Here is a 24,337-nt window from a genome sequence, read left to right as displayed (position 1 = left end):
ATGTGAACTCTTCATCATCAACTGTCAAATATATGGAGACTTTTTGTTAAGTCTCTGGACAGCTGTCACGGACACTGCAGTGAAATGCCTCCCATGTGTGTCAAAGTGAGGTATTACATTGTTGTTACAGGGGGTATGACTTCATGAAGAGCATCTTCTTTTCCTATATTTTCTTCAGAAAATGTGTGCAAACGGGTTAAAAGAGCCAAAAGTTACTCGTATGCTTTCCTTACAAACACAAGTAGAACAATTAAAGCACATTAGTGGCCAACATTTTTTTTAAAGATTCGTTTTGAAGAATATCAGCTGCCAAATGTAAGAAGAGAACGCGTGGAAGAGAGCTCGAGTGAGGCATGTTTGCGATATGATCAAAATGCAGCATGGGTGCTGCGGCTTATTTTCGACGCGGAGTTGCCATAAATCCGTCAAAAGACAAAAAAAGAATGACTAATGTGTCTGAACTTTGAGCCGAATGAAAAGTTGTCAAATGCGAGTCATGTCGAGGAGTGGTTGGCAGGGAGAAATTAATATCCCCCCCAAAAAAGAACAAAGAAGTAGTTAGTACTCCTTGAGAGGCCACTCGGAGGGAATATGGCGGTCTGGAAGTGCACAAGGAACTTTTACGCACGGGCGCAAAGTTTTTTTTTTTTTTTTGCAGAGTGCGATCGAAACGAGAGAAAAAATAGAGTAAACACAAACACATCCACTTGGAACACTTACTGTTCTTGCACTCGGAGACAGAGAGCCGTTTGATAGGTAGGGGTTGGAGAGGTCCGGGATCATGAGAAACGGGTAGCCAGGATAGTGAGGACTCTTAAAAAAGCCACCATCTTGCTGTCTCCTCAGCGCTGCAGGGGGAAAGAAAAAGTCAGACTTTGAGAAAGACACACACGACCACACAAGTGCCGGTGCTTAAAGTAGCGAGTTTAGTTCATGTGTTTTTACCTTCATTGAAGTAGTCTCTGGCTTTCTCATAACTTTCTAAGTCGGGTCTGGTTTGGGGGCGCCTCTCTGCTTGCTGACAAGGAGAGAAATACACACACGGGGTGGGGGTGGGGGGGAGAAACTATTGAAACTCGAAACAACATTAAATGGTATGATGTTCGTCCCGTTGAGTGTGTTTTTTATTCGCTGTGTCCTTACCTCTGAGTCGGATGAGCTGCTGTTGTTTTCTGACTCGTTCACCAAGGAGGATTTCACATCATCCAAATCCCTGTCCGCTGACACATTTTCGGATATCTTTTCCTCCTGCTCGCCCTCGTCTTTAAAAGATATCATCTCGTCATTGGCCCCCAAATCATCCCCACCGCCTCCGTTTAACTGTGGCATGTTTGCAGAATTTTGATAAGTGTCGAGAAGAGAGGAGGGGAGATGGGGGGGGGGGGAACAACGGCAATAACAATCGGACTGTGTGAAGCTCGGTGTAGTCCAAACGTGTCACTGGAGGAGTAAACTAACTACGACAAATTGTTCATGTTGTTTCAAAAATTCCGTATCATCCTCTGAACGTGCTCCCGCGGTCCATGACGCGCCGTGCGATAATAATCCAGTTAAAGTTACAGACAGTTACCAAAAAATTATGGATGGATATTTGGCGTCAGCCGGCCGGATGCGCGGAAACTTGGCAAAGTTTGTTCTCCGTCGCAGCTTGTGGACAACTTGTGGCCCCTGCGTGTCTGTCCGTGTTGTGCCGCTGCTGAGGAATGGGACTCTCTCCTCCTCGAGCCCGGATACCACATAAACTACAAGTCCGAGGCGACCGGGAGGGTTACTCAAAGAGCAAGAAACACGTCCGATTTCATCTCCTCGTATCCATGCGTGAGAAAACAATGGCTCGCGTTTTTTGTCTTTTTTAAAGAAGAAGAAAAAAAAATACACGAGACGGTCAGACTGCAGCTTTTCTTCACTTATCGCTTCTTCTTCTTCTTTTTTTTCTCCTGGAGAACCCGCGGTCGCGCTTTTCTCTAAAACAATGTGTATAAAAAACAGCAATATAACCGGATGTAAAAGTAAATATGTTTTCTTCTAAAAAAAAAAATGTTCAACGGGACGTGGTCGCCCTTTCCCTCCACATTGCTGCCGGGGAATGCGCCCAGAAAAACCACTGGGTTGTTCAAGTGGAAGAAAAGCGCAGCCCGTCCGGAGGGGCGGAGTCAGCGGTGAAAACTGACACTTCATTCAGCAGCATGGAGATCAGCTATTCGCTCTTCCCCTCGGCCGCCAGCACGCAGCCCGCACAATGAGGGAGGCTTGTGCGTGGAGAAATACAGTAACCACATATAATAAAGACAGGGTTTGTATTCATGATCGTAATTTATTAGTATTAGTGTTATTATAAGCTTTCGTATTACTATGAATGATCAGGAAGAATACATATATGGAGAAAAGACAATGTTGCCAGTGTATGTGTTTTTCCCCCTTGTTTAAATAAACTTGAGCAGCAGTCTATATGCTGCGCTGTAAGCAGCTGATAGCTCCAGTGTTGTTGGAGACCACACTGCCTCCATCTGTGTGAAAATAACAGACCCGGGTTTAGTGAGAAAGTCATAATTACACACTGCCATGCAAATTGCACGGCTGCGTGTCCTGAAACACGACGCTGGGAAAGACAAAGCTCAATAACACCTGGGATAAGCATTGGCCCATTATGGCACAACTGTACGCGCATGACAGTGAGGCAACACGCCACTGAAAAGCCAGGCCTCTTATGACGAGACAAGCCTCTCTCTCTCTCTCTCTCTCTCTCTCTCTCTCTCTCTCTGTGTCTCTCTCTGACTGACAGACATGGCTCCATTGTTGTTTTGAGGAACAGGATTGGAGGCCCGGTTTTACAACTGTCTTGGAAGAAGGAAGCAGGGAGGTTACAACGTGTGTTCTTTGTTCCCGTGCAGTAAGCGGCACATACATCTTGGGTGTGTTTTTAAATGAAATGAATATACAACAAATGTCTGCTCACAAAGCATCAACAGTTTTAAAGTTTGGTGGAACCCAAAAGTTAGCTGCTACTTTTTGAGTTTCCCTGAAGCTCTTTTAGAGCATGTTCTATCTTCACCTGTCTCAGTCCAGATCCAATGGACCTCAGCCTTCTCTTTACTTCTGATGCTATTCGACAGGCATCCCCCGTTTGAGAAAAGAAGTCATTGATGTTTTCGACTGCGTGTCAGCAAGCTGAGGGTTGACTGACAATTCAGCAGTGTCTCCACGGGCCTCATTATATCCACACTCCTCCTGGGTGTTAGTGTGTGCGGGCGCGGGTCTGTGTGTGTATTTGTATTCAGTTAGAAGCAACACCTATACTGTAGTTGCATACTGCATCTCCTGTGCATTGCATTGTGGTTATGGGTACACATTTTTGCACCTGCATACACACACTAAGGTGAATAATTGCCCTCAGGGCTACACATCATTGTTGTTTTGTGATACAATATGGAGAAAATGCATTCTCCTTATGTGAGGCACAGACACGTTGTTGTCCACATTTGTGATGCAGTCTTTTGGTATAGCTATATTTTCCTTTTTTTTCTTCTTCTTAACGTTCACATGTCAGAGATGTAAAGGACTGTGCGTGTCCCAGCATGTGTAATTACAATCATGCAGTGGTGCTCATGCACCATAGCTGTATGAATGATTGATAAAGAAATGAAATATTCAAACAAGTCAACACGGAAAAATAATAATGACATGCATAAGTGGTTGCTGAACAGGAATATCTCCTAAATACAGACACTTCTCACACATGCTTGTGTTTCAGCAGTGTGCTATTAAGCACCGTTGGCATGCAGTAAGTAGACTGTTGTTCACAGTAAGCTGTAACAGCACAGTGAGATATAACAGTTCAGTGATAAATGTGAAGAAAAAAAAGAGAAATCAAGTATATCTGAAATGTTTTAATCAAAGGTGAGAAAGCCACCAATTAAAAAACAAAAGGACGCCTATTGTTACAAATGGGCTTGCAGGCATGAAAATAAAGCACAGTTATTGATTTCTTTTAGCTTTGGTTGGAAAAAACATAATTATTACACATATATATTTACCGAATGATAATTCCAGGTGTTTTTAATGTGCTTTGTGTTGGTACCCTTGATGTAGTCATCAAAACAGCTACTTTTGCTCCTTAGAAAATCTGACAGTTGACGATGTAATGGGAGTTCATTTCTTCATACCTGCAACACATGAGAGATCATTTGTGTCTCTTTTAAATGAACTCATGCTCCCTTCCCTCTACGCTTGCCTTTTTTTGGAGTGGGATTGGTTTGAACGGGGAGTTGACGAGCGGTCAGGAGAGATGCGAACAGCCACAATCTTAGCCTGGGGGCAGATCGACTGGTGGCCAGAGAATGTATTCAGTGGATGTTGTCCCTGCAGCTGCCTCACTTTGAAGTTGCTCTCCCAACTCTGGCTTGTCGTACGTGACAGTGTGTTAATTCCCCCCGAAAAAGCAGAGATGGAGCACTCGTGTGTGTCGATTCCCCATGCATGTGTTTCCACGCGTTCCTATCGGAGTGTGCTCGGGGTGTGTGCGTGTGTTTTGTGTGCGTGTGTGTGTTTGAAAAAGAGTGGAGGAGGGAGGAGAGAGGGAGAGATGCTGTGTGCCAATCCATACTCGCTTTGGAGAATTCAAGGTCATTCTTTTATGTTTTGCCAACCGTCGGTCAATCAGTTTCCAATCAAAGTGGTGCTTAATTCAGCAGTAATTCCCATGTCCTCGTCACGTTTTCGCTTCACTGTTCCAGAGGCGTTAAAGCATTTCCCTTGTGTTCTCTCCGCGGTGTGTCCAACGCGTCTTGCCAGGGCCAAACCCACCCCGTCAAACTCTCTAATAATTCCAGTTAAAGTGTGAGGAGGACATGTCAGATCACACAATGTGCGACTGCTGCTTCCATCTATCTCACTTCAGGAGATTTAGGTCTCACTTGATTGTCTTTGAAGCGCACCCAAAATCATGTTCTTTCTTTAATCCGACGTGTGCTCCTTGAAAAGCTCCGTTCATTTCTTTGTTCAGCTTGAATTTCTGAAGATTGAGAAGAAAAAAGTCAAACCAATCTGAAACCAATATAATCGATGTGGCCTCATATTGTTGTATATGTGATGCTGCCATTGAGATACATGCACAGTATGTAACACATATGGTTTTCTAGTGTTTTTCTATGACAATAATAACCAATTCAAGGGATTCAAATCCTTCAATCTGCCACTGATGTTGAGTTTTCCATTGGATCCAGACATTTTCTCTTATGACCTCATTTTATAAACATAAATTGTGTACCAGCCTTATTTCAGACAACACCGAAGGATCAACAGATTCAAAAGAACGAAAACTAAACATTTGACTTTTCAACCAAAGGGCAGGAACCACTGCAGATGGATTCACGCAACTATTTTGCATTCCCACTGTGCCATATTAGCTCACCTCTTCAGTCATCACACTAAGTCTGGATGGGAGTGCCTCATGCAATCATGGATCGCACAAAAATAACCTCATATCCGTTATAATCCACAGAAAGGGCTCCTTTCCAGGCTGGTAGGGGCGTATATGGCATTTAAGACTGTGTAAGGATATGATTAGATGACAGTTTTTACTGCCTTAAGGGTGTAGCTGAAACACTAAACGGTGCAGAGAAGAGAAAATAAAAGACTTTGTTGCAAACTTTTGTTCCTTGCCTTTCTCTTTCTCTCTTTCGTTTTCTTGCATTTGTAGTATATTTTTACTGAAGGGTTTGGTTGAATAAAAAACACTCAAAGACAACTTTATATTGAAATGGATGTTGACTGTTTTTTCTTTCTTCTATATAAGCAAATCAGAATTGCGACAGCATTTAATTGAGTAAGATTCCGTAAAATGAACTCATATGAGCAGTGCGTGAACTGCTTTCACTCGTTAATTTAATGATTGAATAATGAACATTGCCTCAGCAAAAAGCTAATGAAAGCCGCCCGTGCAAAGGGTGCAACATTATGAAACTTAAAAGACATCAAACATGTCCGAGTCCTCCAGTTCAGATTTACATGGTTGCTAGAAAGTGCTCGCACACGCCTCTTGACTGAAATACATGTTCATGTTTTTCTGTATTGCAGAGGATGCTTTTAAGGAGCATTATTTCTGAGAACTTCAAAGCCTGCCAAAAGCACTCTCCTTTTGGAGTGTGCAGCAGCTTGAAAATGTACTGATATTTTCCAAATGGACAGGAAGAGGCCCTCACTGGTATTGAGATGATGCTAATGCATTGTGGCGCTAGTTTTTCAATGTAACTCGTTTTACAGAACACAAATCCATCCGTAATAAAGTACTATTAATCATTTACGGCCTTCTTTTAATATTAACTTTAATTTTCCAGCATTTAAAACACAAGAGGACAAGTATACTCTTTATTTTTGCTGTGTCTATCTGGAAATTTATCTTTTATGGCTTAAGGAAAAAAGCAAGCGGAGCCAGTAATGCCAGCAGGTCCTCCTGAACACTGTTTACTATGCACAGCTCTGTGGCTACCATCATTGTCCACAAAGCCTGAGTCAGACTCTGTCTACATGCTGCATCCAGACTTTCTGCTATCGCCTGGTTTTATTGATCCAGTTAACATTATCGCTCACAAGGTCACAGTCTTCAACTGTCTGTGTTTTCTCAGCTGAGGATGCATTGCAGCGCTCCTCGGAGGATTGGAGATTCTTTCCTGTGATACAAAACCCTGCCTAAGTGAGAGGCTGTTGACTCTATTTAATATGTCCGCCAGATTTTTTTTTTATGAGCTTCACGCAAATGAAATGGTTTGCATTAAGCGTGAACCATACGTTTCGCAGAGGCATGCACGGCTGCAGACAGCTGGAAGTAACTCGAGCCCCTCGGTCACTTATCAGCCCTGGCATCCCTGCCATTTCCCATAGCCATCTTAAAGCCAGAAGAATCCAACCATTGTTTTCATCTCTGTGGGCCCTGTGTTAACTCAGCAGTGCCTCGTTGATTGTTGCAGAGATATTAAAGAAAACGGTAGATTTGTCTTTGTCCATATAACCCCGTCTTGTGACATTCAAGCTCTACGTGTAAGTGCAAGTATGTGTGTTGAGGGGGTTCTACTTGATGCGGTTCTAGAGCAGCTGCACCTGCCCTGTATGTCAACAACCGGGTCTGGAGCAGACACTCAAGAAGAGAGGTGGCTTTCACACCACTGGCCTCACTGATGCTGCTTACTTTCCAAAGACAACAATGACCACGCTGCTCTGCTGCGCCACAGAGCTTTTAGGCACTATAGGCTTGGCGCCTGGTCTGTGTGGCCTCGAGATTATCTCCCGACTGAGCCCTCTACATACAAGCTTATTGGACTTCCTCATGTCCCCTTGTTTTTGTGGCTCTAAAGTTTCCAGGATGCTTTTTGACTGTCTGTTTTACACATAGAGACAGGGTCCCCCGTGGGGGTTGTTAGGAGGTTACAGGGGGGTAGTAAAGAGGTCAGGGAGAAACTGTCAGTCCATTTCCTTTCTCTGGCCTTGGGAAACATGCACCACAAGTCTTCTGCATATTTTTAGTGTCCTTGCTGGTTTTTGTCTTTGTGTATCCACAGGAGGAGATAAAGTTATTCCCAGTCCATGAGGACTTTTGTTTTTCACATGGATTACTTATTATTAGTGTCGTATTTTAGCCTCTCTAGCTGTAGAATACGGCCTGCACAGTCAGAACACAGCACAGGGTCTGGAAACCATCAACTTTATGTGCTGGTGTGTAAATCTCTCTTCCATAGAATTTCTATAATCCTTTGCTGGAGGTTGCCTCACAGTTGAATGTCTACAGCTGGTTGTGTGCGCACAATCACGGAAGGAGGGGTTGCTGTGAAGAAGAAGAAAATTGCTGTGCTGGTAGTGTACTCTTTGCAGGGAGTCATCTCGATCGGACGTACCGGCCTCGAACTGAAAATGTTCGTAATTGTAGAGAGAGAAAAAAAATCCGAGATACATTGCATAATTAAGCAAAGTGCAGCTCCCTTTCTTCTTTGTGCCAAGGTTAAGGCGAGTTTTGAGTGATTCAGCTGAGAGAGGCAGCTCTCATAATAAACCTGCTGGGCAGTCATGCTCATTTACATTCAGACATTATTGTCAGAGAATCACCTGAAATGTCCAGTATATAGTCCGGGTAATGTTACTCACAGACATGTCTTCCTGCTGCACCACATTTTTCCTGTGTTATCTCTGCATCATCGTCACTCGTTCTCTCCGCTGCAGATCTTTCCTTCCTAGGTGAATGACTACCTGCTCTTAGCTGCTGCTGTATGTGTGTTAAATAACTGTCGCATTTAAAAAGAAAACACTGTTCATGTTGCTCTGTCGAGTTTACATCGTCTTTTAACCAAGAAGGTTAATATCATTCTCTGTGTTCTGGCCTCAGTCACGATGTGTGTTTATATGTAAGCGCTGTGAGGCTGGTGGGTCTTCTGAAATCGACTGTGGTGAGAAGAATTAAGCTCTGAGATCAAGTGCGATTGTAGGAAATCCTCCAAGTGAAGGAAACCACCTTGAAGATATTACATGCAAACAGAGAGCTTGTTGAACCACATTAAGATGATTTTAACACGACGGTCGTTCTTGCTTTCCATTTCCACAATACAATTTGTACTCAGTGAATTGGAAGGTATACATGCCGATAAAAAAAAATATTTTCTTTTTTCCTTTGGCCCACCTCTCTGTAATGCTTGACTCTGCAGCTGCAGACTCTGCGCTGTGGAAAACAAACAGTGCAGTGCAGCTGGGCTTCTCAAGACAGCAAAAGGGGAATTTTAATCCCATTTTTTCTTTTGGCACCAGTTAGATTTATTTGGTCATAAAGAAAGGAAAAGCACCCCACCATCTGAGAAGGATTGAGAAGTGGGAACACAAAATATGCCAGAACCCCAGTTGCAGGCTGAGAAGCACAACAGGCCAGGAAATGATCCCCGATAGGTCAAAGTGCTCAAAGTGTAGAGGAGTCTAATTAAGTTGGATAGTGACACATTACTGGGATACCTGGACAGCCAGTCATACTTACAAGGAGCAGTAGGAGCAGAGTAAATATGTTACTGTGCAGACTTTATCACCAGTCACAGTTTAATCACCATGAGGCCCATAAGCACGACAGCTAACGGCGAACCTGCACGTGGATCTCATCCATTCCCTGCAGCGCCATCTGAAAACAAACTATCCGGAGAGCCTCAAACCATTTCCAGCTGTCACGTCCCCGCTCCAGTATAACTCCTAACCTGATATGACAGGGCAAGATGAGGGTCAGGCCTCAAGGAAGATGCATAACATGTAACTCAAGCTATGAGCATTATGTTCATAATTGCCTGCGGTTGAAGAATGAAGATGGCCAAGTGTTGCACCTATTGTTGCTCATGTTACCTCTATTAACTTCTTATCTTACATCAGACACTCCAAGTCTTCATATGTACAACAACAAGGCAAAAAACAACACATTAAAAACCCAGCACGCAGTGGTTGAATGTAATACGTACTGTACATTTACATAAAGATCATATGATCGATTTTAGTTTTTATTATGTTATACTTTTCTACTGCTTTTAAAGGGAAGTCTTGCACTATGAACTCCTTGACATTATTTGACTTGGCTGAGTCACATTTTGCAAACCAAACTTATGATCACATTGTGACAGAACAAACTATCCAACCCGACATAACATAGTTAGAATTAGCAAAAGAGTCCAATATTGACACTCATTTAGCTCTGTTTTTTGTCTGAACTAACTACTGAGAGTAATATCTGTCTCTTCAGCTGCTAAATGTTCCACTATGTTCAGCAGCTAATTGCTAAACGTGTCTATCTGCTACTTGGTTCTGAGCAGGTCACATTTCTGCACCGTCATTTGACACCGTTATTATAGAAATGTGGATACTAGCTGCTTAAAATAAGATTTTTAATGCAGAATAAATAAATAATAAGTAAAACACTTAAATGATTAGTTTGAAAATAATGTGTAATTTAACCTATAGTATGTTTTAATCAACAGAGATGTCACTCTATCTCTCATCTGATTGCACCATTCATGAAATTTGATGTGGAAGACGTGAAATAAAGTTTTCTGACCGATAAAGGATCACATCCTTCTTGTTGCTGTCGAGGTTTCTGTGGATGCCGATAAATTTGTATTAGGCTGATATAATGAAATGCAAGAAGCATCTGGAATATTGTTCAATGCTCCAGTTAGCTCAGCTCCATAAAAAAGATAGATGTGTCTCCGTGAATGTCCTGAGACTAGCATGTCTACTCATTCCTCCGGTCCCGAAGCAAAGGCTGCAGACCCTATAAAGCACTTCGGTTCAAGCGTTATTAAAAGAATTAGACCATTGCTCAAAAGCTTTACAATATTGAAATATTGCTTTGCTGCTATTTCACACAATAGCTCAAACTGATACACACCTCAGAGTGTGCTCTCTTTACAAGCTTGTAAAGAGAGGTGCAACAAGTTTCCCTTATGGCAGCATGGAGTGTCTGTTTTTACCAACTTTAGCTGTTATGAGGCGACATATTTAATCAGCCTGCAAAAACTGCATTTATGTGGCTTTTTATATGTAAGTAAGTAAGTAAGTAAGTAAGTAAGTAAGTAAATCTTTATTTGTATAGCACCCTTCACAACACGAATGTACAAAGTGCTTCACATCCTAAAATAGGTAAGATAAAAATAATAAAATAATAAAATAAAATAATAAAATAAAATAAAATAACATCAAACAGATCATTTACGATTTAAAATCAGAACATAGAACACGCACAGGGAGCAACAATTAAACCTGAACAAAAGAGTCTTTAAATTACTTTTAAACATGCTCTCGGAGGGCATTTCAGGGGCAGGGGGGGTGAGCATTCCAGAGCAGCTGCTGCCCCCCAAAAGCTCGGTCACTTTGGTTTTAAGTCTGGTCCTGGAGATCACAGATATAGCAGGGGCTTGACTGACTACTAAAACTTAATTAAAAATCCTTGATGCACTGGGAAGCAGTGCAGTGCGCAAGGATGGGGGTGATTGGCAAGACCTCCTAGACCTGGTGAGCAGCCTGGCAGCGCATTTTGGACATATAATGGACCTGCTCGTCAGTTTTAAAATGCCACTGCAATCACAAGCATGTATCTGCTCCATAGCTTCAGCCAGTGTTTCAGCTCTGCCTGTGGTTAAAGAATAACATTTGTGTGGTAAAAATAGAACAATACAACCGCTCCTTTCTTGGCTGCATTTTTCTTTTTTTTAATGATATGTCTTACACTCTGTTCGCTGCCTGAATTGAATTTCTCATTTTTGTATGGGAAAGCTTGCGGACTAAATCCGACATTCAAGATATTTAACCCTTGTGTTGCCTTAGGGTCATTTTGACCCGAATCAATATTACACCCTCCCCCCGCCTTAGGATTAATTTGACCCCATTCAATGTTTAATGTCGGTGTTCTTTCGGTAGTCAACAAACAAACATAAAGTGCCTCACACTTAAACTTGGAAAACAATATTAATTCTAATAATTTTCTGGAGGTTTTAATTGCTGGCGTCAAATTGAACCCAAAGGGTAAAATATGTTAGTAAATATAAAGGTAACAGGAGGGTGAAACATTGAATCGGGTCAAAATGACCCAAAGGCGGGGGGAGGATGTAATATTGATTCGGGTCAAAATGACCCTAAGGCAACACAAGGGTTAAAGAACGCACGCAAGGAACAGAGCCCGGCACGTGAAGAACGTACGAAGGGCCATCGGGAGGTTCAACATGAAGTAGTCAGTCGAAGAAGCCTTGTCCGGATTTCGTTTCCTCAAACTCTTGATAATGACGGAGATTTTGAATGAAAGACGGTGAGACAAGAGAGGGGGGAAAAAAAGAAATTTTAATGTTTTGTTTATAAGTGGTGCGTGTGTGGAGGAGGGGGGGTTAGCTCTTTATCATGCCTCACTAACCAACCTCCACTTTTGGGTCTTTAGGAGTATCCTGTGACCCTCCGACCTCCTGGACAATAGAGGCCAGGACGTTTCCCAGTGAGCAACGATGGAGCCGACAACAGGAACATGAGGGGTGCTCCTGGGAAACAAACTGTTTATTGTGCGGCAGGATGGACAGCCCCCAATGTACCAGTCACTTACGTTCACACACAGTCACAGACACTAACCACACACCTCGACACGGTCAAATGTCCAGCGACAGGTGGCCGCTTCGATACCTCTGCATCATGGAGAAAAAGTTAGAGAGATGCATGTCTGTGTGTGTGTGTGTGTGTTTTTTTTGCCCCTAACAAAAGTATCAAGATAACAGGAATATTTCTGTTTGACCAAGGTCTCAAAATATGACCACATGCTGTGACTACTTATTACCAGCGCATTGTTTCAACTGTTGCTTTCCCTTCATTTCTGCACAGGCTCAGGCTCCAGATGATACGTTTATATTTAGTCAGACTTTCTATTTGATAACAGCACCAAGCCATTTGTTGGTTCTGCCACTGCCCGTCTGTTTCAGAGGAAATCCCTCCTTTGTCTGTCAAGGAAGCTCAGCAAACTGGGAAAACCTGAATTTTGCATCAGAACTCAAAAACAGCTGGAAAACATTTAATTACGGAGAGTCGCCGCTAAACGTATTAGTCAACACTCCAGACTAGCTATTACCTCGGCTCCGGAGAGCACTCATTGCAAGAGCAGCACAGTAAAACAGTTTCCAGAACTGTCAATCACTGTGCCAGAGCTGTGGAGCAACACAGAGACACAGAGGGCTCCGGGGATTTCTCTTTAAGTGCTTAACCCCAAAGGATTACTGGTTCTTTATGACTATATGTGTGGTTTTGTGTCTGTGCTCCACATGATGCTCATCTGATAAGGGTGGATCAGAGGTGATGGTCACAGGGGACTGAATCAGATCTCATTCATTCTGCTCTCTCCAGAGATACATTAAACCCTGATAATCAGAGAGGAATTAAGAGAATAACCCAAAATAATATTTTGGAGATGATGAATCCATATTTCATTCTTGCTTTTGTAATTACGACAATGTTTAATTTGATAATACTTTTTTTTAAATTTGACATACATTTCAAAGGGAAACTGTCCACACGTAACTCACTACATCTGAAAGACGGATGAATTTACTTTCTAAATGAACATATTGCATGCAAAACATATGATAAACTTTCAGACTGCTATTGTTTAAACTAAGATGCCCTTTGAAAGGGACCATTCTTCAAAAGTTGTTTTTGTACACTTATTCGGCAAACAAGTCATCACGTTTAACAGGTTTCGTCTCTGAAAGCACTAATGAAGTATTATTTTTGGGCTTTATACATCCCATAACCAGCTATGCAATTAGACCAGTAAAACCTGCAGTTAAAGCATATAGAGCTATTTAATAAGCAGATTCTTGAAGCTATAAATGTGTTTATGTGATTGCATCATTTTAACCTTGTTGGCCAAAAGAAACATTCACCATGGACCAACTTCTTTTAATACTCAAAGCACAAGAAGAAGACTAAGCTTCACAATTCTCTTATAATGGACATTCTGTTATTGATCCAAGTTGTGAAACTAATATTAATACCCACAAAAGCCAACGGAAGATTTGATGAATAATTCTGAGATGTTCTAGGTCAAAGGCCACTTTAACTATGACAAGCAAAATCAAATCACAGCGAAGGAAATGAGCCATGAAACACTGATTGCTCCATACATAATAACCCTTTTTTTCCAGTTGCTTCGCTCAAGAATTATTTGATTGTGCAGAGTGCTGACTTCACTGCAAACATGAGCACTGCCTGCATATATTGCATTGAGTGTATAATCAAATCAAGACCATTGATACAAGGAGTGAACACATATCTCTGAGTATGTGAGAACAATGGATCTTTGTTCCATAAGAGAGTCCTCAGAAAGCTAATAGACTGACCGAAGGTAGAACACCTCTGGGGACTGAGAACCCAGCTTGTGCTCAGCATTAATTGCTTGTGCTTTTATTGGATAATTTAGACATTAGCTAGATCCATTTAAGTTAATTTTGAAAATGACAGTAACCATGTGCTTTGTCATGGCAATGGCAACCATGGGAAAAGTGCCATGGAGAGGAAGAAACTTAAGCGAAGACGCAGCTTGTGCACAATTGCAGCTATAAGAGGAATGCTTTCTGTTATAAAATTGGAACTTCTACTAATGATGATTCATGTGACCAAAGAGACAGATCACGGGAGTCTGTTCAGTTCAGGGTTTCAAATAACAGCACTATAGGCTATATTCCTCATGAGACAGGTCAACCAAGCTCCTACTCCCACCCATATCATCCCAGCTCTGACACACTCACGCCTTGGCTCATACATCAATTTGGAACTTGGGGCACTAGCCCTGTAACTAAAAACTCAACTTCTGCTTATAGATGGGAAATTCCCCATACAGGCCAGTGATATGTTGCCTTATAGAAACCACAACACATCTTGCTTATTGCTTTGAACATTAAAAAAGTAGGCTCGCTATCTGTCCACTCCAAACCCTGTAGGTTTAAAGTACACAGTAGCAAGCAAAGCAATGTGATTTGAGATTTCAGAGGAAGCTACAGGAGAGTGACTGTGGGAGACTTTGTGAACTGAGGCTTCAAGCCAACAACGTGTGGGCTTGACTGTGTCTGAAAACCTCATGCTGATAAATGGCCTCTCCAAGAAGACAAACTCGGAACACAAGGCCCCTGCTGCACAAGACCCAAACTGCTACCTCTGCTGCTGGCTGAATCTGATTACAGGCAGGCCCCGAGGACAGGCAGGTCATTGAGAGCACAGAGATGAGCAAACAATAAGATATTATCTGAAGGAATCTTCAGCTTTCCAAAGGAAAATGGTCCCTCTCAGTGTCACATTGACGATAGGATCCTCAACCTGACACTGAATCAGCCATTTAAGAAGAATGAACACTGTGACCCATTCATACATACTCACTAAAATAATGAGAGCTCTTTTTTCACTCTTGTTTAAGACATATAAAGGGAAGCTCATGAGGCTTTGCAAGACAAGGCTGTGCGGAAACCAGAGCATGCAGCTGACTCAGATGAATATGCCTTTACAATGATTGGGTATTGAATGAACAATTCTATAGTCTTTTTCTTTAGTCTCGCGTAGATAATACATGTGTTTAGCTTTATTGTACTTTGCTGCTCCATTGTCATGTCCTTTTTGCGCGAGAGCAAATTAATTTCAAAACAAAGTTTGAATTAATTAATTTATTCAGAGTATGTAGCAACTGATTTGATAAATGACACAGAAGATCTGACAAACACGTTTTCTGGACAAAGCTGTACTTTATCCATTCTGGACATATCTGTGTGTGTTTTTGTTCTTTTCAAATAGTGACATCTGGTGGATGCCTGGCCTCAAATATTGTTTGGGCCATGTACCCTGTACATTCTCAGCTATTGTAATAGTGCTGTAAACTTGATGATGCATTTATGTTTTTTTTAAATACATTGAAATAGACAATCACTTTTTATTTAATCCTCCTGTTACCTTTAGGGTCAATTTGACCCCATTCAATGTTTAATGTCGGTGTTCTTTGGGGTCAATTTGACCCCAGGCTGTTTTTCACTGTGTCAAACATATAAGACATATCAACTTTTTTATATATTTAAAGGGCTATTTAGGTAGTCAACAAACAAACATAAAGTACCTCACACTTAAACTTGGGAAACAATATTAATTCTAATAATTTTCTGGAGGTTTTAATTGTTGCGGTCAAATTGACCCCGAGGGTAAAATATGTTAGTAAATGTGAAGGTAACAGGAGGGTTAATGCAGCATATGTGATAAACTGGAAAACAGACTGGAAAAAATAAGTAACGTGCAGTTGTTTTGTTGAAATTACCAATTGTGATTATCTGCCTTTATCGTTGGAAGGAATGCAACTTTGATTTTGTGATGTGCACAGTGCTAAAACAGTTCACAAAAACTGTATTTTGGAGCTACTGCCTGTTCGTCATTTACGAGTTGAAAGAAAAGTCTCGCGATATTTCCACAACCTGGTTGACAGGCAGGCACCAAGAGGAGGCGAGAAGAGCGACAGCAAACATATATCGTTTTCTCTATTGCAAGCGAACGAAACATCTACATTTAACACAGAATTTGTCGCTAGACTTAAACTAAAAAAAAAACAAGCCTGCTGTATATCAGACGAAATTTACTGACTTTACATTCGGCGAGATTTGGAGGTACGCGGAGACAGTGTGCGAAGGGCTAGCTAACTGTTAGCTAGCCGGCTACACAGCTTAGCCATTGATGCAATGGCGTTGAAACGAATTCAGAAGGTGAGTGAATATATTTATTTAATGTGCCACCATCACCCTCTGTTGTTCTCTGAGCCCTCTATTAAGATCATACCGGTATGTAGCCGTGTGTATATTATTTCCGTAGAATCGCTTGTTTTGAGCTCATTTTAAAAACAATTCGCAGACAAAGACGAGTTAGCCGCTGGTGGCCATGTTGCTGCATTGCTACCTTTCTGTTAGCCGGTGATGACGCAAACCGCGCCATTATTATAACAGCTACTTACGGTCTGTTTGTGTTTAGGTGAGTATTTATCTTTTGTACGTGAAGCCCCTGATCGATACTTGAGTGAAGGTGCCTCACATTTCTCAGACAGCCGGAGTGCAGCGCGGAGCTAACGCGAGGCCTCTGCTTTGACTGACGTCGAGCGTTACAGGATTTGCTTTTAACTTCTTAGCTTGACAGTCGTCTTTATCCTCGTGGTTGGTCACTAGAAGTCTGGCCGGTGATGTTTTTAGTTGCTGAATGACAGATGCGTGCTTGTTGCCAAAATTGAACCCTCGTGTCAGTGTTTCCATATATGGAATGGCAAATGGACCACTGGAGCAGGCCGCGGTGTGTATTTATAAAACAGAATAGATAGGCTTACTTTCAAGAGATTTTAAATAACGGGCTTTTTTTAAAATTTCAGCATTTGTTGTTGTGTCGGTTAATGCTATGTTGTTAGGCACTCGCCTTTACATTTTATGTGGATAATAAATGGAATTTAACATACGAGTGTTTTTCTTTGCTTTGATTATTTCTGTAGAACTTTTTTGTCTATTTATAATCAGCTTTGTAACCTACAAAAAATATATCTCCGAACTGTACTGATGACTACATTATTTATGACGCCATCTGTCCCAAAACGACTATTAACATGGCAACAACCCCAGAACTAGTTTGGTAAATATCTGTGTTTTTTTATTCGTTGTAAGAGTTTAGACTATTTTGATTTTATGCAAACTGGTAAACCAGTGTTCAGGAAACTTGAGCTACCTGCTCAGAATGACCTCCTAGGAGCTCATCCTGTCTGATAAACCTCTCTAAGTGTAGTTAAGTAGAGCCGCTTATTCTGTCAAGTAGGAATGATCAATTAGTATGGCTGATCACTTTCGAGGGTTTCCATTTAGATATAACCGTACACTGGTATTTGTCATAAAGTGAAATAGTGAATTAAAAAGTAATGTACATCTTCAACCTGTGTTGGCAGTGTCACAGCACTAAATCCAACTTGTATTGCATTATTAATCAATGCTATATTCTTTAATCCGAATCCTTAGGATGAATTCAAATTTCTTCAAAATTAAGTAATCTGTGATCCAACATTTTGACAATAAGTACGTTGCCCTAATGTTTAGGGTTAAGCATTTGGCATATTTTCTTCTACCCACGTGTACACAATCTAAATATTGATTTAACTACCACTCGTGTTTTCAAACTCAATTTAAAGTGTAATTCCCTTGCAGAGAGCCCAGGTGTTGCAATACCTCAACTGACTAATACCTTCAAAGCCCATTCATGATGTGGTTTTCTTGCCTTTAGGAGCTGTCTGACCTGCAGAAGGACCCACCTGCTCAGTGCTCTGCTGGACCAGTTGGGGAGGATTGTAAGTATGAGGAAATTGCTGAATCAGTATATGCATTTTATACATCAGCTTTTTGAGATTACAACAGAAGTGTATTGGGTGTGCCATTTGTTGTAAGAATGTTGCATTCATATGCTAAATGCATTATAACTTTTTTTCTCAGTATTTCATTGGCAGGCAACAATAATGGGTCCGGTAAGTGAAACTCTCTAGGACCAATAGTTTATGATTTTAATATTACAAGATCACTGGCATTTTCTGTTCACTGACTTCTTTCGTTTTTATTCATATTTTAATAGAGTGACAGCCCTTATCAGAGCGGAGTGTTTTTCCTCACCATTCACTTCCCGACAGACTACCCTTTCAAACCACCCAAAGTGAGTGGTCTATCTTATGCGTCACATGTTTCAACTTCTCTAGTCGCTTCATATTCATTGATTTGAAGCGTGATACATGCTATTTGGCATCACTTGATCATTACAACATTGTTTTCTCAATTTGTCACAGGTTGCATTCACAACAAAAATTTACCACCCTAATATCAACAGCAATGGAAGTATTTGTCTGGATATACTGAGATCACAATGGTCACCTGCACTTACAGTATCAAAAGGTAGGTGATAATACAGTATTCATATTAGTATTGACATTTTTATTTAACAGTGGTACATGTTGACTAGCACTAGCCAGCGCACGGCTGAATGTGATGCAAGCAGCAATGAAGGTGCAGTATATGTGATTGGGAGCATTTCTTTTGCTTTGCAGCAGAGCAAACTACAGCAAAACGACACTGTCGGTCAAGATAGTGTTATCAGCTGTAACCGTCGAGTGGCAGCAGAGAGCTAACCAGTGGGGCATGCTCAAATACACAAATGCACATTATAAAACATGCACAGTCATGTCAACGAGGCAAGAAGAGACACTGACACACACACACACACACACACACAGGGAGAGCAACTTCATTCCTAGACATTACTTCACTATATCTTTACATTGCAGGTAGTTGTTTGCTGCTGTATGTAATGCTCTGAATCGTGGATCTTAATGTTATTAGTTTGGGGTCGGCTGTAGCTCAACTGGGAGAGTGGCCGTCCCGTAACCACAAGGTAGCCGGTTAGATCCACGCATTCCCCATAGGTTGCATGTCGAAGTGTTCTTGAGCAAGACACTGGACCCCCAGGCGCTTCACTGCAGCCCACCGCTCCATAATAACTAAGTAGTTTCCCCACAGGCATCAATAAAGGTTATATTATTATTATTAATATTATTAGCTACACTTTGGTTTTAGAGTATTTGAAAGTTTCCACAATCACTTTGCACAGAGTGGAAAATGAAAAACGTTCAGCCTACATTTGAAATATCACATTTTACTGCTTAAAAAGATTTAGAAGGATCAAATACCCACTGCTATTTGTTCAGGCAGGTGAAATCCTCACTATAAAATTGCCATTTTGTCAAAAGTACGTCATTTTGAGGTAATATTAAACCTTAGATTCATTCTACTTTGGACAACTTGGTGTAACACTCTTACCTTTCAGTTTCAGTTCTCTGACTGAAGTCCAGGGCGTTTTCAGATGGCGTCTCGTGTTCAATCACTAAACACTCGATTCGGATTACTGCGCTTGCCATTCATCGCAGGCAACATGTGGAAGAGTGATGTTGACACCCAAGTATTTCTACCCTGTTGAACACTGCTGAACAAATGAACTTTTAGTCAACTTTTCAATTTCAAATGATGTCCTATAGGATGCATCACAATTACAATATGAGAGAATAAATCAGTGCCTTACAAATATTTGATAATTCTTAAGGCACAAACAATCAGTTATATTATAAGTTATTTGGTCACGAGTGTGTTAATATTCCCTGTCATCAATATTGCTTGGGCCTTATTGTGATGAATATCTACGGTCAAAATCACACATGGCTGTGTGTAAGAGTCGACATTCAATCCACTGTCATTGCCACATTGGGTTTCTATTAATGTAATCTAATTACTTTTTGATTCATTCTTCCACAGTATTATTGTCTATCTGCTCTCTTCTTTGTGATCCAAACCCGGACGACCCACTGGTACCAGAGATCGCCCATACGTACAAGGCCGACAGGGAAAAGTGAGTGTAAAACAAGAATGACATTTACCACATCGCTCAGCTTTGCTCACTGTCACACTGCCTTGCTATTTTTGGAGATTACGTTCTTGGTTTTCTAGGTCACCTGAAACCTTTTCCAAACTTTGCATCTATTTTACAGGTACAACAAATCAGCAAGAGAATGGACACATAAGTATGCAATGTGAAAATGCCAGGCAGATCAAAATACAAATGAGAACAAAAAAAGCACGTTTGATTTATAACTTGAGGCAAATGAGCAACAGAGGTGAGGAAGAGGAGGAGGAGGAAGTGATACAATGAGGTACAGTGCCACCTGGCTTTCCATGTGCTGAGCTGCTACCATGTGCTGTCCTTCATGACTTGTGTGAATCAGCTGAGCAGGACCTGATGGGCTCCTTAAAGCACTCCCATATGGAATACCGGAAACTCTTCACAGTCCATACCGCCACACTCAGACTTTAAACTGTTACTCCTGCTATTGTGATTTTTTTCTCTATTGTTGTTGCGATTCATACTCATAAATGTCATTGTCAAATTGGGTTAGGGTTAGCTCTCCCTTCATTTTCAGAGGTACTGTCTGTGTCCCACTGGATGTCTTGTTATTGCTGTATTTAGTGGCCTTTCTGTGTTATGATTTGTGGTATATGTGCAATTGAGGCAGAATGTTCCCTGTTCAACTCAAAATGGTGCAGTACCAGCAGCTGATCTGTTGGCACTTACTGTCTCTGCCCCGTAACGATGTGAAAGATGCAACGAAGGATCGGTCTCTTATCACCCACACTACATTTTTACTTGTGACCATATTGAGCTTGTTTTGAGGACACTGTTGTGGGGCTACATCGGGTGATGTCAACTCCCATTTTTCTCACACATGCCGTCATTGCCCTTATATCCTGTATAACACCCATAGCTGGTATCCATAGTGCGCAGCGTACTACTGTTTGACACATTACTTGTTGTAAGGCGATGAACATGGCTACTCTTTGGCATATAGCTGAGCCGTGTGCCGCGACCTCAGTACAGTTACTCAGGTATCTAACCAAATCATCAGCCGTTACATAAAGTGACCCATTGTGAGAAAAATGACTCGGTTGTGTATCATCAGGCTCCTCAAAAATGTACTTATCAAAGTTCTACTGTAAAATCTCCCCTTGAAGAGACTCGTTGGGAAACGGAAGAGCCGCACTCCTGAAGTTCTTCATGCATCGAGCCCCTGACGCTCTGTTGACCAGAAATACGGTCCCAAAACTAGTCATTTTGTCTTGGAGAGGGCCCTTTTCATGATCCTCTCTATGTTGTTTTCATTATCATCTTCATTTATCTTTTAGCAACACTTGGACGTGAGCAGCTTTTAAACGATGCTGTTTTCCTAAGAAAAAATGACCTTTGGTTACAGCTGGTGCCAGTTATACTCAAAATGAGAACTTAAACAGACGTGGCACTTTTCAGAAGCTAGTTATATCAAGTCATGTGCATCTTGTTACTTGAGGTGAAGAAATAAAATTTTCGTGACAGTTTCATCTGCTATAAACAACAAGTGATTGGAAAATTGTCAGAATTTCTTTATGTTCCTATTCGGGTCTGCAACGGTTTGTTTTGTTTTGGGATTAACAATCTACACTGACGGTTTCTCTCAGTGAAACAGTGGTGACCTTCTGTATTGTACCTTTGAAAGCTTTAGCAATAGATACATTTGTTTTCATCATTTCACCAGAATTGAACAAGATAGTGATGTGTCATAATGTAATATTGGTTTTAATATAATTAATTGTGGAAAAATAGTTAGGCAATGCTATGATTTGTTTCTTTTTTTAGTCATGGCTCATAATGTGCTGATGCTGCCAATATAAAGGGAATTGTTTGATATTATAAAGGGGAAAAGATTTGGCTTTTGAGGCATAGAGTGGATTCATCCCGATAAGTCCAAACTAAAGCATGAACATTTTAGAGGCTTCGATTGTATAAATAACACCAATATAGATTGTCATCATTGTCATCTGCTGTAGAGAAAATTGTCAAATCAAGTCATCTTGAAATACAGTATATGCTTAAAGATTTTGAAAATATATCCTCATAATGCAGTGCAAGTCTTTTTTGCTATCAGACCAGAATTAAAAATGACGTGCGTAATAGTCCTAGTTAAAACTTTGTGTGCATTGTTCGTCTGGCTATTTATTTGAGAGCAGAGTATCTTCCAACTGTACCAATGAATGCAGCCTCAAGTCATGTGAGTGGTGCGGCACTGACGTCACTTGTCCAGTGTGCTCAGTAGAGTTTATATAGGCAGCTTGGCATGCTTTGCACTGGTAAACCTTCTCACAGCCATTTGCCAGATATCAGGGATTTCGTTACAATTCATCTGCCTAACACCTCTGACTAAAATTTTTGCCTTAACCCTCATTTTGTATATATAGAGAGAACATTGTCATGAACTGTAAATTTGCTATCAGGGCTGTATCCCCCAATTGGGTGATTCATTTCATCAAAAGACATGGAAACCTGCTTGAACCGTAACAATATTTTTGTTGAAAATGTCAGCCTGGTTTTCTTTTAACAGCAGGACCAGCCTTCATGCATCTCAAAATTTGATTTATGTTTGCTTGAAATGCCACCATGAACATCCACTTGTCCTCACATAGCCTACACAAGATAACTATTGACCTTGTCATAACATAAATAAAGCTCATCTTGGTTTACCGTTGTCTGCCGTCATTTGTGTGTGCCTTTATGATGAAGTGATAACTAACGGCAGTATGAGCCATAACCAGCGACGCATTGGTGGTATTAAAGGAGAAATAGATGACCAGAATAAGTGGTATCACTAAAGTTATGCGAGTATCGTACGTTAGGCAACGAAGACAACATTATTATTATTTTCAGGCTAGGTTACGCAACAGAAAATATTAATATCTCAGAATTACTATATTACAGATACATCTCGCCAATAGACACCCTTAAATGGAATTCAATTGGAAAAGTCATGGAAATGTATTGTATTCACATGTTCATTTATGCTGAGTTTGAAATAATTAATGTTTTTAAAAGAAAGACGCTCAAAATATAAGCATGCATATGCTCTCATACGGACCGCGCAATTGTCTTTTTTTTCGCGCTGTAAGTGAACGTAACTTAACTGAAAAGTTTCGTAGCCATAGCAACAGTAGCTCGGAAGCGGTCGGGATAATCTATTCAATTCAGTTTATTTGTATAGCCCATTTTCACCAATTAGAAATTTGTCTCAGAGGGCTTTACAATCTGTACATATAGACATCCCTGTCCCAAAACCTCACATCGGATCAGGAAAAACTCCCAAACAACCCTTCGCGGGGAAGAAAGGGAAGAAACCAGGAGAGCAACAGATGAGGATCCCTCTCCAGGATGGACAGGTGCATTATCTACTATGCCAGAGAAGTGTAGCTTTAACCATGCTTGCCTAATCTCGTTGTGTGGTGACAAAACATGAGACATCTCAAACATGGGAGAAGCGGCATTAACGAGCCATTAACGAGCCATTAACGAAGCAGACATCAGAGCGTTGCTGATAACGGGGCTACAGAGCAGAGCCACAGCTAGAAGCTACGAAGCCAGAAGCTAAAGAGCTAAAAGCTACAGACGTAGAAGCTACAGACCTAGAAGCTACAGTTAGAAGCTACAGAGCTAGAAGCTACAGACCTAGAAGCCACACAGCTAGAAGCTACAGAGCTAGGAGCTACAGACCTAGAAGCTACACAGCTAGAAGCTACAGAGCTAGAGGCTACAGCTAGAAGCTACGAGGCTAGAAACTACACAGCTAGAAGCTACAGGGCCGGAAGCTACAAAGCTAGAAGCTACACATAGAAGCTACACAGCTAGAAGCTACAGAGCTAGGAGCTACATACATAGAAGCTACACAGCTAGAAGCTACAGAGCTAGGAGCTACAGACCTAGAAGCTACACAGCTAGAAGCTACAGAGCTAGAGGCTACAGCTAGAAGCTACGAGGCTAGAAACTACACAGCTAGAAGCTACACAGCTAGAAGCTACAGCTAGAAGCTACGAGGCTAGAAACTACACAGCTTGAAGCTACACGGCTAGAAGCTTCAGGGCTAGAAGCTACAGAACTAGAAGCTACAGAGCTAGAAGCTAGAGCTAAAAGTTTCACAGCTAGAAGCTACAGAGCTAGAAACTACACAGCTTGAAGCTACACGGCTAGAAGCTTTAGGGCTAGAAGCTACAGAACTAGAAGCTACAGAGCTAGAAGCTAGAGCTAAAAGTTTCACAGCTAGAAGCTACAGAGCTAGAAACTACACAGCTTGAAGCTACACGGCTAGAAGCTTTAGGGCTAGAAGCTACAGAACTAGAAGCTACAGAGCTAGAAGCTAGAGCTA

At 41.3% G+C, this 24,337-nt stretch overlaps 2 protein-coding genes across 3 annotated transcripts in view; one reads left to right on the top strand and one right to left on the bottom strand.

The window, feature by feature from the left end:
- Positions 1-2,082, bottom strand: part of tcf7l1b (transcription factor 7 like 1b) — a 33,285-nt gene extending 31,203 nt beyond the window's left edge. For both annotated transcript variants that reach the window (XM_056419557.1, XM_056419558.1), the window contains exons 1-3: positions 1,144-2,082; positions 946-1,018; positions 721-848 (exon numbers count right to left, since the gene is read on the bottom strand). In XM_056419557.1, the coding sequence (XP_056275532.1) occupies positions 721-848; positions 946-1,018; positions 1,144-1,329 (387 nt within the window). In that variant the 5' untranslated portion in view covers positions 1,330-2,082. The remainder of the gene's footprint in view (positions 1-720; positions 849-945; positions 1,019-1,143) is intronic.
- Positions 2,083-16,026: 13,944 nt separating this feature from the next.
- Positions 16,027-22,665, top strand: ube2d4 (ubiquitin-conjugating enzyme E2D 4 (putative)). The gene is made up of 7 exons (XM_056419553.1): positions 16,027-16,268; positions 17,812-17,875; positions 18,018-18,049; positions 18,154-18,231; positions 18,362-18,467; positions 19,878-19,971; positions 20,111-22,665. Exons 1-7 carry the CDS (start codon positions 16,245-16,247, stop codon positions 20,154-20,156), a joined length of 444 nt encoding a protein of 147 aa, XP_056275528.1. The 5' UTR covers positions 16,027-16,244; the 3' UTR covers positions 20,157-22,665.
- The last annotated feature ends 1,672 nt before the right edge of the window (positions 22,666-24,337 follow it).

This window comes from Pseudoliparis swirei, chromosome 7 (genome assembly GCF_029220125.1).
Source record: "Pseudoliparis swirei isolate HS2019 ecotype Mariana Trench chromosome 7, NWPU_hadal_v1, whole genome shotgun sequence".
In the NCBI taxonomy this organism is placed as follows: domain Eukaryota; kingdom Metazoa; phylum Chordata; class Actinopteri; order Perciformes; family Liparidae; genus Pseudoliparis; species Pseudoliparis swirei.
The sequence above is the reverse complement of the archived record's forward strand: the minus strand, read 5'-3'. Positions and strand labels throughout refer to the sequence as shown.